We start from the raw sequence: 16085 nt of genomic DNA, 5'->3' as shown, positions 1-16085 counted from the left end.
TCCTACAATAACAAAAGGTCCCAAGCCTTCCTCTTTGTTCATAAGGCTGCTGATCAGGGGCCAGACACTGGGACTGTACATGGTAATAGTTGTCATTCACTGCAGACCTTCGGGTAAGACAGGTGATCTATAAGTCTAAAATTCAGGAACTATTGCTAGGAATTTCTCTCTAAGCAGTTCAAACTGCTGTAGATATAACTTTAAAGAAATGGAATACTGAAATAAAAGGTGTAAGTAAGAAGAGGATTAGGAAAGAAACAAAAAAAAAGTAATGAAAAATGTTAATGACAAATTCAAGTACTGATAATATTATATTCTTCACTTTGGTGTTACTAATAAGAATTTCTCTTTTTTTTTAACATCTTTATTGGAGTATAATTGCTTTACAGTGATGTGTTAGTTTCTGCTTTATAACAAAGTGAATCAGCTATACATATACATATATTCCCGTATCTCCTCCCTCTTGCATCTCCCTCCCATCCTCCCTAGCCCACCCCTCTAGGTGGTCACAAAGCACCGAGCTGATCTCCCTGTGCTATGTGGCTGCTTCCCACTAGCTATCTATTTTACATTTGGTAGTGTATATATGTCCATGCCACTCTCTCACTTCGCCCCAGCTTACCCTTCCCAAGAATTTCATTTTAAGTTATTGTCAAGTAAGAATCAATTTACAAGCATTTTATTCAGATAATAGATTTAATAAACTAGCTTACCTGCCCTTGTTCTCTTTTCCTTTAATTTTACTTTCTTGACCTTTTCCTCCAGTAGGATCCCACTCTACACAGGTATCTTCAACTCTCAGGTTCAAATGGGAGGATGAGTTATCCAAACTGAAGTTAAGTGCTAACCAAAACAATATTTCAATTTTTTTAAATGTAGCATATCTCTAGTTTCTGAAGCACAACCATCATCACATTGTTTTCCTACTCAATGGATTTAACACTGTATATAGAGAATAAAGTTCTAATTCCTAAGACTAAAATTTAAAGTCTACAACGATAAAGCCGTAATCTACTAATTCCTACTGTATTTCCCATTATTCTCCTCTATATATCTATCCTGTACTCCAACCAAATACAACGTACTTTCATGGCCACTGGTCTTTCTGCTATTCCTTCTGCTGGAATCAATAAACTCAATTACCTATTATTAGAGCATCAGCTGATTGTTATGACTAAATAGGAAGAGGAGCTGGTAGAATTAAGGATGAGGAGAAAGTGATGTGGTGTAAAAAATTATAGAGCCTGGCACACACACATTTTCTCTTATGCTCTAACACTTAATAATTTCATATTTAAACTCTTAGTAGTTTCAAAATAAGGCAAGCACAGAGAAACAGGCCATGATGGCAGAAGCAAGGGAACTAACCCATCTGATAGAGCTAAAGATGATATACATGGCAAAGAACAGACTGGGGAGAGGGGCTACTTAAATGAAATCAAATTTTAAAAATCCAAAACAAAACTATGCTTTTCAAATTATTTGGTATCGGGGGAACTATCTGTACTATTCACAAGACTTACTCAGAACTGCTAATTTAGGAAATCAGTGTAACACAGTATTACCTTCTCCCTTTGGATACTGACTGAGGGTTAATTGTTGAAATGTATTGATTCACAGCTGAGTAATGCACATTTCCCCCTATTTAATATGCAATTCCTAGAAACTGGGTCTTAAGCAAGGTATTACCTACTACATAGTTACCAATAAATCTGCTTATTAGTTATACTTCCCTCCAAAAGTTGAAATTTCTGGTAAGTACTCACTGAAGAAATATTCCTTTACAATACCCCATTTCACTTAAGGATAATACGTGATTTAGCTAAGGTTTCAGTGTGTCCGTGAAATATACATCATCAAACAACAAAATATTCATATAGAGAACTAGTGCTTACCTAGTGAATCAAGAATCCTTTCATACTCTACTGTTTCAAAAAGAGCACTTTAATTTTACCTATGCATCTGACCCATTGCTCAGTGTATTTTAAATATTCTAAATACAAATCTACTGACCATAACCACTTTTAGAAAGTGTCATACTATATGCAAAAAAGTTAATAGCTTTCAAAATCTGCATGTAAACAGATAAGAGCTTACTGAAAGACGAAATAATACAGCTTTTCAGTAAAAATGGAAACAGAATTCCTCAACAGGTGGGTTACTAAAAAGTTAGGATTAAGCAAAACTGAGACCCTGTATTACCAAGAATGAACTGCCTTAAGAAAACAGAGTTAGCCTCTATATTAGTTATTAGTTAATACATGTGAGGGCATCTGCATTTTTGAGAGAAAGAAAAATTGGATATAACTCTAAGGTGCCATCACTCTCAGTTGCCTGTTAAAATCCTAAGGGAAGAAACAAATTCTAAAGCTATTCCCTGTGTTTGATGATGGAGAGATGAGTAGAGTCAAGGGTGGCAAAAACAGGTATCACCCCCAAGCCGCTTGAGACCAGATTTATCAAATACCACAGCACCCAAACAGAAAAGCATGGGTTCCAGTCCCAGGGGTGCAACCTTTTATCTCTTCTTTTTTTGGACACTGTCCCTTTATGAGGCCTCAACTAAATCATAGAGGCTCTCTAAGGTAAGAGGGATAATACCATGCAGTTTAAAAGCAAATAAAAGACTGGCCTCAAAAGTGAGGTCTCAAATTTTAGTCCTGTCTCTCATATAAGCCCTGTAATATGGCCAGATATTAGTTTCCATATCGTTAAAAGTGTGAAAACAAAGTACCAAAAAAATCAGAACACAGACACAGATATGTTTCATGTGTTTAGTTTGTGTTGGTGGCTGCTTTCTAGGCACTGTAAAATTATATCATAGACACTAACATTTGAGGCTAGAAAGTAATTGGTGATTAATATCACATCATTTACCTTTACAAGGAAGTAAGGGATAATGTACTTTAAAAATTCTGGTCGTAAGAAATATTATTCATCACTTTTGACAATTCCAGTAACAGAAGAAATAGAGTTACATACAATTGGAGAGACAGATATTAACAACGTTCACTATTTTCCACACCAAGCACCACAAGTGGCAGGATATGAAGTTTTGGTAGGCCTCAACTATTAAATCTCCATCTCTCTCCCTTTCCCTCCAGTTCTTTGCTCATATACTTATTTCTACTGGTTGGTCAAAAAGGGCTGCAACAAGTCAAAAAATTAGTAAACAACTGTTTAACACAGCATTTTAAAAATCTGACTTTTCTCTGGAGCTCCTGTTGTCATTAGTGGCCACTCCAGTGGTATGGAATAACCCTAGAAAACCTGTGACCCATAGTTTCTTAAGAGATAATTTTAGGGCTTCCCTGGTGGCGCAGTGGTTGAGAATCTGCCTGCCAATGCAGGGGGCACGGGTTCGAGCCCTGGTCTGGGAAGATCCCAAATGCCGCGGAGCAACTAGGCCCGTGAGCCACAACTACTGAGCCTGCGCGTCTGGAGCTTGTGCTCCGCAACAAGAGAGGCCGCGATAGTGAGAGGCCCGCGCACCGCGGTGAAGAGTGGCCCCCACTTGCCGCAACTAGAGAAAGCCCTTGCACAGAAACGAAGACCCAACACAGCCAAAAATAAATACATGAATAAAAAATAAAAAATAAAGGAATTCCAAAAAAAAAAGAAAGAGATAATTTTACTCTGAGTCTCCCAGAAGGTCCCAGAAGATTCAGTGGGCCGCAGCGTTTAGTGTCAGTCTAACCCAACCCCAGGGGGTTTACCCCACAGAGAGAACTGCTCAAAAGGACTAGAATCAACTTAGTCTTTCCCTACAAACCCTAAAACCAAGAATTTGACTGGTAAAATCCAGACATTGCTAACAGGAGCAGACAGCCCAGCTCCAAGGAAACTACAAGCCAGTTATTCATTTTCCTGAATCTATGGAATTTGAATGGAAATCTACAATTCACCACATTTAGGCCCAAGTTTGGTCACTAAACATAAAAAGTAAATGAGAAGGAACAAAAGAAATAAAAAACATATAATATTCTTGAGGGAGGATATTAATAATAATGCAATTTTACCTGACAAGGGCTAAAATCAGTTCAAGTTAAATAGGAAGGATTATCTGCCTGTAAAGATGACTGTTTGTGAAATGGTAAACATCTCTAAAGAAACCACAGTATCATCTCAGTTTGTTAACAAGTAATTCTAAGTAATTGCATTTCTTGGCTAAGTTATCCGTAGTTCTCAAATAAAAACATTTGCTAATCCAAATTACTTTGACTTAGTTTTGTTTCTTTTAATCTTTCTGATGCAAACATATTCTTATGAGTTTGTCTTGTCAATAACTTATGAACCTCCTATCTTGCTTTATTCTAATATGATATTTTTATATCAGCCTCCAAATCATATCAAACTTCTGGCATTCAAACCCTATTTAAATGCTGTATGAACCAGAGGTCAGTGGAACACTCTAAGGCCCAACTATCTAACAACAATGTGTAGAATCTGATTCTGGAAGTAAACTGAGTCAATTATCACCTCACAACTGGAAAGACCTCTAGCACTGTGGCCTTCAAATTGGTAAATACCTGAAAAATCTTCTGTGTTTAAATATGTTATTCTACAGTAAATCCAAACTGTTCTCAGAGACTAGAAGCACTTACATTCCAGGCCCACAATAAGGGCTGGCACAGAACTTGTAAATCGATTCGTATTCACAACTTTCCAAGCTAGTTCTAGGAACTGACTTTAACTTCACTTTCTTCACCTGAAAAATGGATATCAATAATATCTATTCTACTGATCTCTCAAGATGGTTTCAATGATCAAATGAAGACTTGTGAGCTTTGTAAACATTAATAAACTATTTAAATGTTAATTTCTACAATAAGATTTTAGAAAACAAAAAGAACCTGAACTAAACTGAATACGTACTTCCCCATTATTGAGTCATAATCCATTCTCTGGGAAAACTCTGGGCAAACTTCAGTCATGCGAATGTATTTATACTAGACTGAAATTTGTAAAGTAAGTATGCATGAGAGAACATAACACCATCATCAGTCTATTTTACCCATCTGAAACCATGGTAAAAGAAAAACTAATGAAAACCACTACTGTAGTCCTAATTTTCCCATCTTAAAATTCCTCCTGTTGAGAATTCCTTTGCAGGGTGGGTGGGGGGAAGGCGGGGGGATCAAGGTGGGGAAGGAAGGCAACTATACATGAAATGTTTCCTGTCACGAAGTCTGGAATAATGACTGATGTCAAGTTCTGTTTCATGCTGTATAAGTAGCTACTGATCTTACCTTTGGTCTCTAGAGTCACTGGATCAGAATACTCTCCAGCCACAGCCTTGTTACAAGCCCGCACTCTGAAATTCATATACTTTGAATCAAACTTTAGGCCTGAAAAAATGAAAAATGGCTTTCAGATATGAAAAGTAAAGGAATCTACTCCAAAAGTATGAGTATGAACCTTCAAACAGACATTTTTCCCTCCCTGGAACTATCTTTTCACCCAGGAAGGGTACAAATTTATGTTAAAAGGGTGATAATGCCTGAAATAAGAGAAATCATGATTTATCTATTATTTTCTTCAAAATAAATTATACAGTTTGTCACTGGGCTTTTTAAACCTAGCAATAAAAAGATACTCTCAAGCCTCATTATAAGTAAGGTTTCATTCATGGAGAGACACTACAGTTTAAAATAACATATTCAATTTCTGGAAAGTAGACACTATAGAATTTTTATATTTATGACACATTGTTTCATATGTGAAAAATGAATTTAAAGAGAAAGTGAAGCATAAGGATTAATAGCAAAACTTTGAAGTCAGTCAGGTCTAGATTAAAATCTCAATCCAAAAATTACTAGCTATGGGACCTTCAACAACTTGACAGAGCCACAGTTTTGTATCTGTTAAAATAGAAAAGAGAAAACCAACCTCTTCACCGTAAAGACTAAATGAGATGTATTGTACTGATTAAATGAGATGTACTGTGTAATACACTTCAGCCCAGCTGCTGACAAATGGTAAGTGCTCAGTAATGGTAACGTTCCTAATGTTACTGCTCACATAAAACAAATATTGAACAACTCAGGCAACATTTGGCCATTTCAAATACCCGAAGTCCCCTATACATGGAGATATGTTTTTAAAGACTATCAAAAGGCCAACACACAAATTTCTAATACCAAGTCATAGCTTAACTTTAAGTATTATCGTGAAGCTTATCAAAAAAGGGTAAAGGCAAGTCTTTACAGTATCACTGAAATGAGGGGTAGTGTATACATATAGAAAATTGACAGCTTTTTTATTGTTAGAAAACCAAGGTAAAAATTAAATGTCACTCTGAAATACAGTTTCCAGAACATCCCTTCATGTTTGTTTTAAATACACTGTTTTACCAGATTGCAAATATCCAGAAGTAATTAAAATGAAGGTTTTCTTGATATTTTAAGAGAAATTCATTTCCATAATAAATATACAAAAAGTCAGCTTGGCTAAAGAAACTTAATAACTTCATCTTTTAATGTAATTCAAAATATTTTTCACAATTACATCTATCTTCCGAGAATGAGATTCATGAAATGCAGTCATCTTACCTGATAGTGTATATTCAGTACCCTTAATATTATCAATTATCTCCCAGCATCGCTCATCCTTTACACGTGGAAGTCCATCAAAATTAGTTTTCCTATATTCCAGTATAAAATGATCAATCTTCTTATCTTCTTCTGGCATTCTCCAAGCTACTGTTACAGAATTGTCAGCCACCAAACACTCTACTGGATCTATCTCTGGAGCTTTGGGGACTGAAGGAAAAAAAAAAAAGCTCATTTCTCACTATAGTACTAATCCAGTATTTATGTTTGTCGTTCAAATTACGCTTTTCATGTCGCTTTTAAACTGTTCAACTGAATCAGGCTAAGAGAAGGGATACCTTATAAATGCAAAATAACCATTTTTCATAGCTCTGTTTTAAAATTCATATTTCAAAGTTTTTCATAGACTTATTCAAAGTACATTAAAACCCTAGTTAGCAAAAAGCAATTCAAACATGCTAAGAATAGAGAATCAAGAATGATTTGTTACTGCTCAACACGTTTTTAATCTGCTACTTCAAACAGCTGGAGAATATAAATTAAATCACTATTGACAAAATAAAATAACTTGCTTTGAATCCAAAGATTAAAATAATTCAAGGTATTTTCAATGTATTTAAAAAACCTAGTTTATAAAATAACTGTAATTTCTCAACACTGAACAAAAATGAACTCCGCAATCCCACAAAATATTTAAGAATTTTTAAATGTTTCTCCAAAGAGCTCTATAATTCATTAAAACAAACTGAGGTAAATGAATCACAATTAACATGAATGAACATTAATCAATTTCTTTTCCATGAAAGAGGTTTTCCATAGCTCCTCAACATTAACAGATGTTCCATTTAAATAGCAGGCTAACTGGAGAATGTGGTCCTCCAGTGATACAGATGTGTCTGAAATGTGTGAAACTGCAAGTACTGTATTTAAACCTTTCGTTGCTAAAAAAAAGTTTTAAAAGATTTACTCCAAGTATGTAAGGTTGGTTCAACATTCTAAACTAGCTGATGTAAACTTTCACATCAGTAGAAGAAAAATCAGATGATCAGAAGAAAAATTACATGATCATATCAATAGATGGAGAAAAAAATATTTTACAAAATCCAACATTCACTCATGACAAAAGCTCTCAGTAAACTAGGAAACTTTACTTGATAAAGAACATCTACAAAAAAACCTACAGTTAACATTAATGTTGAGAAAGTAGATACTTTTCTCCTAAGGCAATGACATCCCCTCTCTCCACTCCTACTCAACACTGTACTGGAAGTTCTAGCTAAATGCTGTAAGACAAGGAAAAGAAGTAAAACATATACAAATTAGGAAGGAAGAAATAAAACTGTCTTTGTTTACTGATGACATGATTGTCTATGTAGAAAATCTCAAAGAATCAACAGAAAAACTCCTGGAACTAACAAGCTTATAGCAAGGCTGCAGGATACAAGGGATGAACAGGCAGAGTACAAGGGAATTTTAGGGCACTGAAACTATTCTGTATGATACGGTAGTGGTGGATACATGACATGATACATTTATCAAAAGCCGTAGAACTGTGTAACACAGAGTGAACCCTCATGTAAACTGTGGATTTTAGCTAATAATAATTTATCAATTACTACAAAAGTACTACACTAATGCAAGACATTAATAACTGCGGAAACTGTATGTGGGGGAGGAGGGGAAGTATATGGTAACTCTCTGTATTACCTGTTCAATTTTCCATAAACCTAACCTTGTTCTAAAAAACAAAGTATTAATTTTGTAAAAAACTGTAACAATAACAACAAAGGAATTCTATACATGAAAATTCAAAGCAATGTGAGACCTAACAAATAACAAAGTAAACCAAATATCTTAGATACAATAATCAAGATCAAGATGAAAGGAATTTGATATACATTTTAAAGCTTCAAGCCTAACTAGTAAGAAAGGGAGGAAAGGAGAGAGGTGGGGCAATTGATCTCCATTAGCTATAGTCTTCAAAGTTGAACTACTGCATGTGTGTAATTGTACAGTAAATACTTGGAATCTGATATATCTTATCAGTAAGACAACAGACAAAGAAATATTTATCATTTCTCATTATGATTAATTTCCTTCATCTGTCTGTAGGGGTTTCGTCCCTATAATACATTACAGATGTTAGTCTCTTGTTACCGGAACATAAGCAATACAGACTACTATTCATTGCTATGGGAAGAGATAGAGGCATTCATAAATTTAATATGCTGTGCAGTGCCTACATGTGAGGAAGTGTAACGGCCTATGGCATGTAGTAATTTTATAGCTTTGCTGAGTTAAAACCTGTACTGAATGTCTCAAGAGGCTTGTATACAGGGAGAATCACTTAATTTGTAAGTGGGTCCAGCTAACTCCCCACTATCTATCTCCCAAATTCAGCTACCATTCCAGTAAGAATGTACTGGCAAGAAGATTCTTCTTTCTTGTGAATAATGGCCCCAGAAGAAAGCAAACTTGGGAGGGAAAAAGAAAATTTAGATAATTTAAGAGTAGTATGTCAAATATTCTATAATAACCTATATGGGAAAAGAATCTGAAAAAACGGATATATGCGTATGGATAACTGAATCACTTTGCTTTACACCTGAAACTAACACAACATTGTAAATCAACCATATCCCAATATAAAATAAAAATTAAATTTAAAAAAAGGAGTGGTAGGTCAAATTAAGAGTGACTTGGATCTGATATGTAGGAAGTTCACCCAATATTCTAAACAGAAGTAAGAGAAGAGTTTCAACAAATGTGGAATAAAAGTTCAGGGGAAGATGAATGTTTGTAAACTTGTAATATAAAAATATTAGGAAAGGCAGAACTCTCTTTAGAAATGCGAATGGAAAGCAATTCACAGCAACTTCCATAAAGCAACAGTTAAATTGTGTGGACATTGGTGTAAGAATTCTGCTAATGTTTTTCTCTGCATGTGAATGTAAAAGGACAACTGACATCAACACTGCCACAAACATGTTTCTCTTCTTGGCTGCAAAGGCTCAGAAAGGATATAAACTCTAAGTTTCAATGTATAAATAATGGATTAGAGCAGAAGAAAATGACTGCAATTATTATCATCCATCATCATCACTTACAATTTTCAGACTCAGATAAGTCCAAAGCTCATTACTATACATAATTCAGTATAGAGTTGGTTTTTGCAGTGTTTACAGAAGGAATTATTAAGGGATGAAGGTATTCATTTTTAAGTTAATCTGATTGGATCTTATAGGAAATTTTTATGCTATAGCAGAATACAAAAAAATTAGTAATATGAATTCACCTTTCATAAATTTTAACAACCTATTATACCTTCCTTCAGGATGAAACTCCTCCACAAAAGGATTTCTTGCTTTTCATTATACCTCATTCCTTCAGACTGTCTTAACAGTTTGCAAAAGAGGAAATCCTAACTGTGCATGCAATCTACTCGACTGTACGGCAGACATGGCCGTGGTTTATTAAGCCATCACTGAAAATCCAAGAGAAGGAAAGTGATGGTGAGAGGACTACTTTTTTAGTAGTTTTTTTTTTTTTAAATCAAACTACTACTACTCATGTGTATATTCACAATCTACCACTCCTGACTCTCCTTCTGAATTGAGTAGTAGTGTGAAAGAAAATATAATGGTTAGGAATTCTGAAAGGCCAATTTACAGGTAGGTATCCACTGACAAGTATGTATACTTCCTTCCTCTACAACTATGATTCCTTCTCTCATCTTTTCCTTCTCTAAACTCCTCTAGAACTTCTGATCTATACCACACAAGTTAATACTTCACTTGTACTACCATTACTAGTTTCATTATAGTTTCATGACTACTAACTTTGTCTTTCCAATCATATTCTAAAGTCCTGGACCAAATCTTCAGAGAAGAAAAGAATGGTTTCATATGATCAACATTCTCTACTCAAAAACAGCTAACCTCCAAAAACCATAAGCCTGTAAGTAAAACACTTCGCTTTCAAGAGATTTCCTGATCCCCCAAATCACCAAGTCCAAATTGTTTTAGCTATCAACCTAACCACATTACTTGATGTTATTAAAAAGAGAATAATGACCGAAAGGTCCTTACCTGGCTCTTTCACACCTGTGGACAATAACTTGGGACTCAATTTCAAATGGTTCTGACTGCTGGAATACCCTCATACTAATACTCTACTAAACCAATGCTAACACATTATTACTGGAAGTAAAATTCCATCTGAACCAGCAACCACCACAATAATGGTAATAATAACCATTAACATTCACTGCGTGTTAACTATGTGCCAGGTACTATTTCAAGTGCTTTAGAGTTCTCAATTCATTTAATCCTTATAAAAACCCCAGAGGGATAACATCACATTTTAAAGATGAAGAAAATGAGGGAGAGTTAAATAACTTGTTAAGGCTACACAGCAAGTAAGTGGTAGCCAGGATGCAAATCTAGAAGTCTGGCCCACGACTCACTGTGAACCACCATGGCATATTGCTTCTCTCTGCCAAACTAGCAACAAAAGGTATCCCTTTCTGGGATTCTTAAAATGGAATCTTTACTATCAGTAAAATAATCCTCTAAAAATAAAGACTAGCAAATTCAGTTATTCCTTAGCTGAATGAAGAAAAAAAAAAAAATCACACTATACTTCCTTAATATTTACATTCTAATGTTCATTACAGAAAAATCTTGAAGGAAAAAAAAGGTTTTATAAATAACTTTATATGTAATATATGTACTAACTTACCTGGCAAAAACTTCAAAGTTTGCAGTATCTGTCTTTCCTGAGAAAAATCCACCATTAAATGAGTCATGTTGTCACTGACCTTTGGTTTCAAAGAAAGGCGAAAAGCTGAAGCCATTGTCACTCTACAGAAAACACAAACATAAACATTCTTTTAAAAATAAAAGAATGGGAAGTATCGTATCCTATTTAACTTATAAAACGAACAGATAGAACTTACTTTGCTCTAGTGATTTCAGAAGCTATTAACAAATGTAACAAAACTAAATAGAAATTTGCTTTTAGATCTTTTGAAAATTAACTTAATAAAAAACTGTAAAATATTTTTAAATTTAAAGACATTTAAGATAACCTTTAAAGAACTTTCCTCCAGCCAGTTTTATAAAATTGCATAAAATTACAAATAACTCAAGAGACAAATATCCAAGATAAATCATCTTTAACAGACCCAACAGTCATCTGAACCTCTGTACACTCAATCTGATTTCCTGATGCCAGCCTCACTCCTTTTCATATGCCAAATAATGAACTGTAAATATACCCTGATTCAAACATTCTGCCTAGTTGTCACAGCTATTCCATGTGTCCTTAAATAAAAGTAGAGGTACACTGACCAAATACTGCATAGCTTGGTAGCTGCTATAGGCCATGGATGAGAAAGGAGAGAAGTAAAATTACAATTTTGAATACCATGCTAGTAGGTATCACTCTGATGTATCAACATCAGCTGAATGGAAGGAGACAAGAAGAAACAGCCCTGTGAAACCATATGCCATGGAAATAATAAAAACTCAATAAATATATTTTAGATGAATGTGGTATACAAAACAAAAAAAGAAAGAAGCCATACCAGACATCATTTTACCCAAAGCAGGGGGAAACTGTCTGTCAATTAAAACTAGAGATTAAAAGAAATTCTCATATTCTATTCATTTGTTATTTTATCTCAAATTTCAATTTTTCATATTACAGTAGATTTCCACATGTATCACAAAGTAACTCTCCTTATTATCTTTGGTCAAAGAATGACACAAAAATGCTATTCATGAATGTTGTCCTCCTAGTACAGAATTTGGCAGAGGAAGTAAATAGAGCCGCAGAAACAAAGGGAATACCAGGCCTAGTCATTCAGATCTACCAAACTACCCTAAAGATCAATGGTATGAAAGGTATCAAACATGTTGCTGTATTCAGTTACTTGGGGATGAAAAATGTCACACTGTTGCTGTATTCAGTCATTTTCTTTCATCTTAAAACTAGGAAAGTAGTCACTTTAGTAGTAACAAAGAGTGAACAAGAGCTGATCAATTTATCAAGAAGAAAATGCTATGAAAAAACGCTCATCATCGCTAATTATTAGAGAAATGCAAATCAAAACTACAATGAGGCACCACCTCACACTGGTCAGAATAGCCATCATTAAAAGTCTACAAATAACAAGTGCTGGAGAGGGTGTGGAGAAAAGGGAACCCTTCTACACTGCTGGTGTGAATGTAAATTGGTGCAGCCACTATGGAGAACAGTATAGAGGTTCCTCAAAAAACTAAAAATAGAGTTGCCATATGATTCAGCAATTTTGCTCCTGGGCATGTATCTGGACAAAACTATAATTCAAAAAGATACATGCACCTCTATGTTCATGGCAGCACTATTCACAATAGCCAAGTCTTGGAAACAACCTAAATGTCCATTGACAAATGAAAGGATAAAGACGATATGGTACATATATGCAATGGAATACTACTCAGACATAAAAAAAGAACGAAATAATGCCATTTGCAGCAACATGGATGGAACTAGAGACTATCATACTAAGCGAAGTAAGTCAGAGAGAAAAAAATACCATAGGATATCACTTATATGTGGAATCTAAAATATGACACAAATGAACTTACCTACAAAACAGAAATAGACACACAGAGAGAACAGACTGTGGTTGTCAAGGGGGAGAAGGGGTTGTGGAGGGATGGAGTGGGAATTTGGGGTTAGCAGATACAAACTATTATATATATCAATAGAATGGATAAACAACAAGGTCCTACTGTATAGCACAGGAACTACCTTCAATATCCTGTGATAAACCATAATGGAAAAGAATATAAAAAAAGAATATATATATGTATAAATGAATCACTTTGCTGTATAGCAGAAATTAACACAACATTGTAAATCAACAACACTTTAATTAAAAAAAAAAAAGGAAGTGCTATACTAAAAAACAATTTATGGAGAAGGGAACTCACACTTAACTGAATGCCAAGTATAACGCTGAGCATTTCACACATTATTACTTTAAGCTCTTGGTTCTCAATAATAAAATTTCAGATTACATTAATAAGAAGTTAGGAACAAAGGCTAAATCTTACATATGTTGTTCTTGACAGTCCCAACTATCTTTTGATTTAAAGACTTCTTAAAGAGCTATATTCAGATAGGTACTTGGTAAATGCCCACTAAATCTATGAACAGGTTTGAACTTACTTGGTTGCTTCGAAACCTGATGATTTAAAAGTTTGTTGAGAACTGTTGAGAAAAATATCTGAAAGTATTTTAAGGAATTTAAACCTGAAACTTTATCTGTAAAACTTGATTTAACCATTATGGCCTCTCCTGTGATAAACCATAATGGAAAATAATATTTAAAAATGTATACATCTATGTATACCTGAATTACTTTGCTGTACAGCAGAAATTAACACAACATTGTAAATCAACTATACTTCAACTAAAAAAAAACCCAACAAATAAAAGCATAGTATGTACACTCTTCAAGATAAATCTGGCGGAAAAAATATCACTATGGCCGCAAAGAAAAATTATATCCCCTAAAGATATATCAGAAAGGCCTATCAAAGCCTAAAAAAAGAATAATGACTTTTATTTTCTAGACAATGAAAATTTCAGTCTCCATTAATCAAGTTAGATGTACAACAATGCTATAATTTTCCAAAAGACTGAACTTTTTATTTTTAAACTGAATATATTTAGACAACTGTGCCTCAAAGCCCAAACTAACAATCTAAAATCCACAGATAATTCTCTACATTACAGGATCCATGTGGTTAGGAATGTTTTAATTCACCTTGCCCATTTTTTTTTTACTGGAGTATAACTGCTTCACAATGTTGTGTTAGTTTCTGCTGTACAATGAAGTGAATCAGCTGTATGTATACATATATCCCCTCCCTCTCGGACTCCCCTCGCCCAACCATCCCACCCATCTAGGTCATCACAGAGCACCAAGCTGAGCTCCTTGTGCTTTATAGCAAGTTCCCACCTGCTATCTATTTTACAGATGGTAGTGTATTTATGTGAAACCTAATCTCCCAATTCATCCCACCCTACCCTTCACCCCTGTGTCCACACGTCCATTCTCCATGTCTGCGTTTCTCTTCCTGCCCTGCAAAGAGGTTCATATTACCATTTTTCTAGATTCCACATATATGCGTTAATATACAATATTTGTTTTTCTCTTTCTGACTTACTTCACTCTGTATGAAAGACTCTAGGTCCAGCCACTTCTCTACAAATGACCAGATTTCGCTCCTTTTTATGGCTGAGTAATATTCCATCGTATATATGTACCATTAGGTTCATTTCTAATAGTACAAGCTGAACACAAGGATCTCTTCCTCTTAGTTTTATTTTTGCAAAGAGAAAATAACTGCAAGGTTTCTCTCAAAGTCTTTGGACGGCCCAAAGCCTGATTAGGAAGTGACTTCTAACCCAGAAAATCACGGACCAGAGCAGGATTTTGTGCAGTAGGTGGCTAAACAGAAGAATACTCTAGCCAGGGTGGAAGATGGATTACTTATAGCAAATTCCAGCGCACATAACCCACATATACCTTATCCAGAAAACTGACCTACCTAGCATCCATTCCTCATACAGCCAATACTTTTCACTTTCAAACTCTCATAATCTCCTTTCTACATCCAGGATTTATAAGAATGATCCAAGTCTTTAAACACTCCCTGATATAAAATATACGAAAAATACTGTATAGTACAGGGAACTCTACTCACTACTCTGTAATGACCTACATGGGAATAGAACCTAAAAAAGAGTGGATGTATGTATATGTATAACTGATTCACTCTGCTGTACAGCAGAAACTAACACAACATTGTAAATCAACTATATTCCAATAAAAATTAATTTAAAAAATAAAATATGCAAAAAATAGAAAAATTAATATTTGTGCTAAGAATGCTATGACTGCCATGTGAATCTTGCCTCTAGTCAAATAAAAGGCCACTAGAAAAACACAAGAGTTGAAGTCTTCAGCCAAGATTAACAATAGCAACACTGGTTTTCACATAATACATACAGAATAATTTTGTGAATTATCTGATGAATAATTTAATCTAGGACTCAAGAGTGGTGCTTTGAAGAGCTGTGCCTTTCAGAGAATTTCATTTTCCTCAAATGAAGAAAGCTTAAGTGATAAATTTCACTACAGTCAATGCTTAGTGACTAGCCAAGCAGATCAAAACCATCCCTTCTGTGATAACCCAATCCAAAATTGCCAACAGCTCTTTTAGCCCTTTCGTATATTCATTACAGCAAGTACTAAATTACCTGTGCTAATCCTGGCTCTACCAACGGTAAAGACCTTTAAGCCAAAGTCTATCATCATTTTCTTTAATTTTCTCCTCCCACAAACTAGACAGTAGTGGCATTAGAAATAGAGATGGCACCAGGAACAAGATGGAATGAGAATACAAAGGTGTTAAACAGGAGAGCAGTTAAGTAGGAGAGCAATAGCTCTTTTTTTGTGTGTGTGGCTTTTAAGGA

The 16085-nt window shown here is 34.8% G+C and overlaps 1 protein-coding gene across 7 annotated transcripts in view; it reads right to left on the bottom strand.

The window, feature by feature from the left end:
- The window catches only part of FSD1L (fibronectin type III and SPRY domain containing 1 like), a 73120-nt gene that overhangs the window by 17853 nt on the left and 39182 nt on the right, over positions 1–16085 (bottom strand). For all 7 annotated transcript variants that reach the window (XR_014247884.1, XM_082404048.1, XM_082404043.1 and 4 more), the window contains exons 6-9: positions 11292–11413; positions 6552–6761; positions 5250–5348; positions 714–843 (exon numbers count right to left, since the gene is read on the bottom strand). Coding sequence is in view for 6 of the 7 variants with exons in the window: in XM_082404048.1 (XP_082260174.1) it covers positions 714–843; positions 5250–5348; positions 6552–6761; positions 11292–11413 (561 nt within the window). In the remaining variant the exon portion in view is untranslated. The remainder of the gene's footprint in view (positions 1–713; positions 844–5249; positions 5349–6551; positions 6762–11291; positions 11414–16085) is intronic.

Source organism: Balaenoptera borealis (assembly GCF_965194805.1).
Source record: "Balaenoptera borealis genome assembly, chromosome: 8".
NCBI classification, from domain to species: Eukaryota; Metazoa; Chordata; class Mammalia; order Artiodactyla; family Balaenopteridae; genus Balaenoptera; species Balaenoptera borealis.
This window is presented reverse-complemented; position numbering and strand designations above follow the sequence as displayed.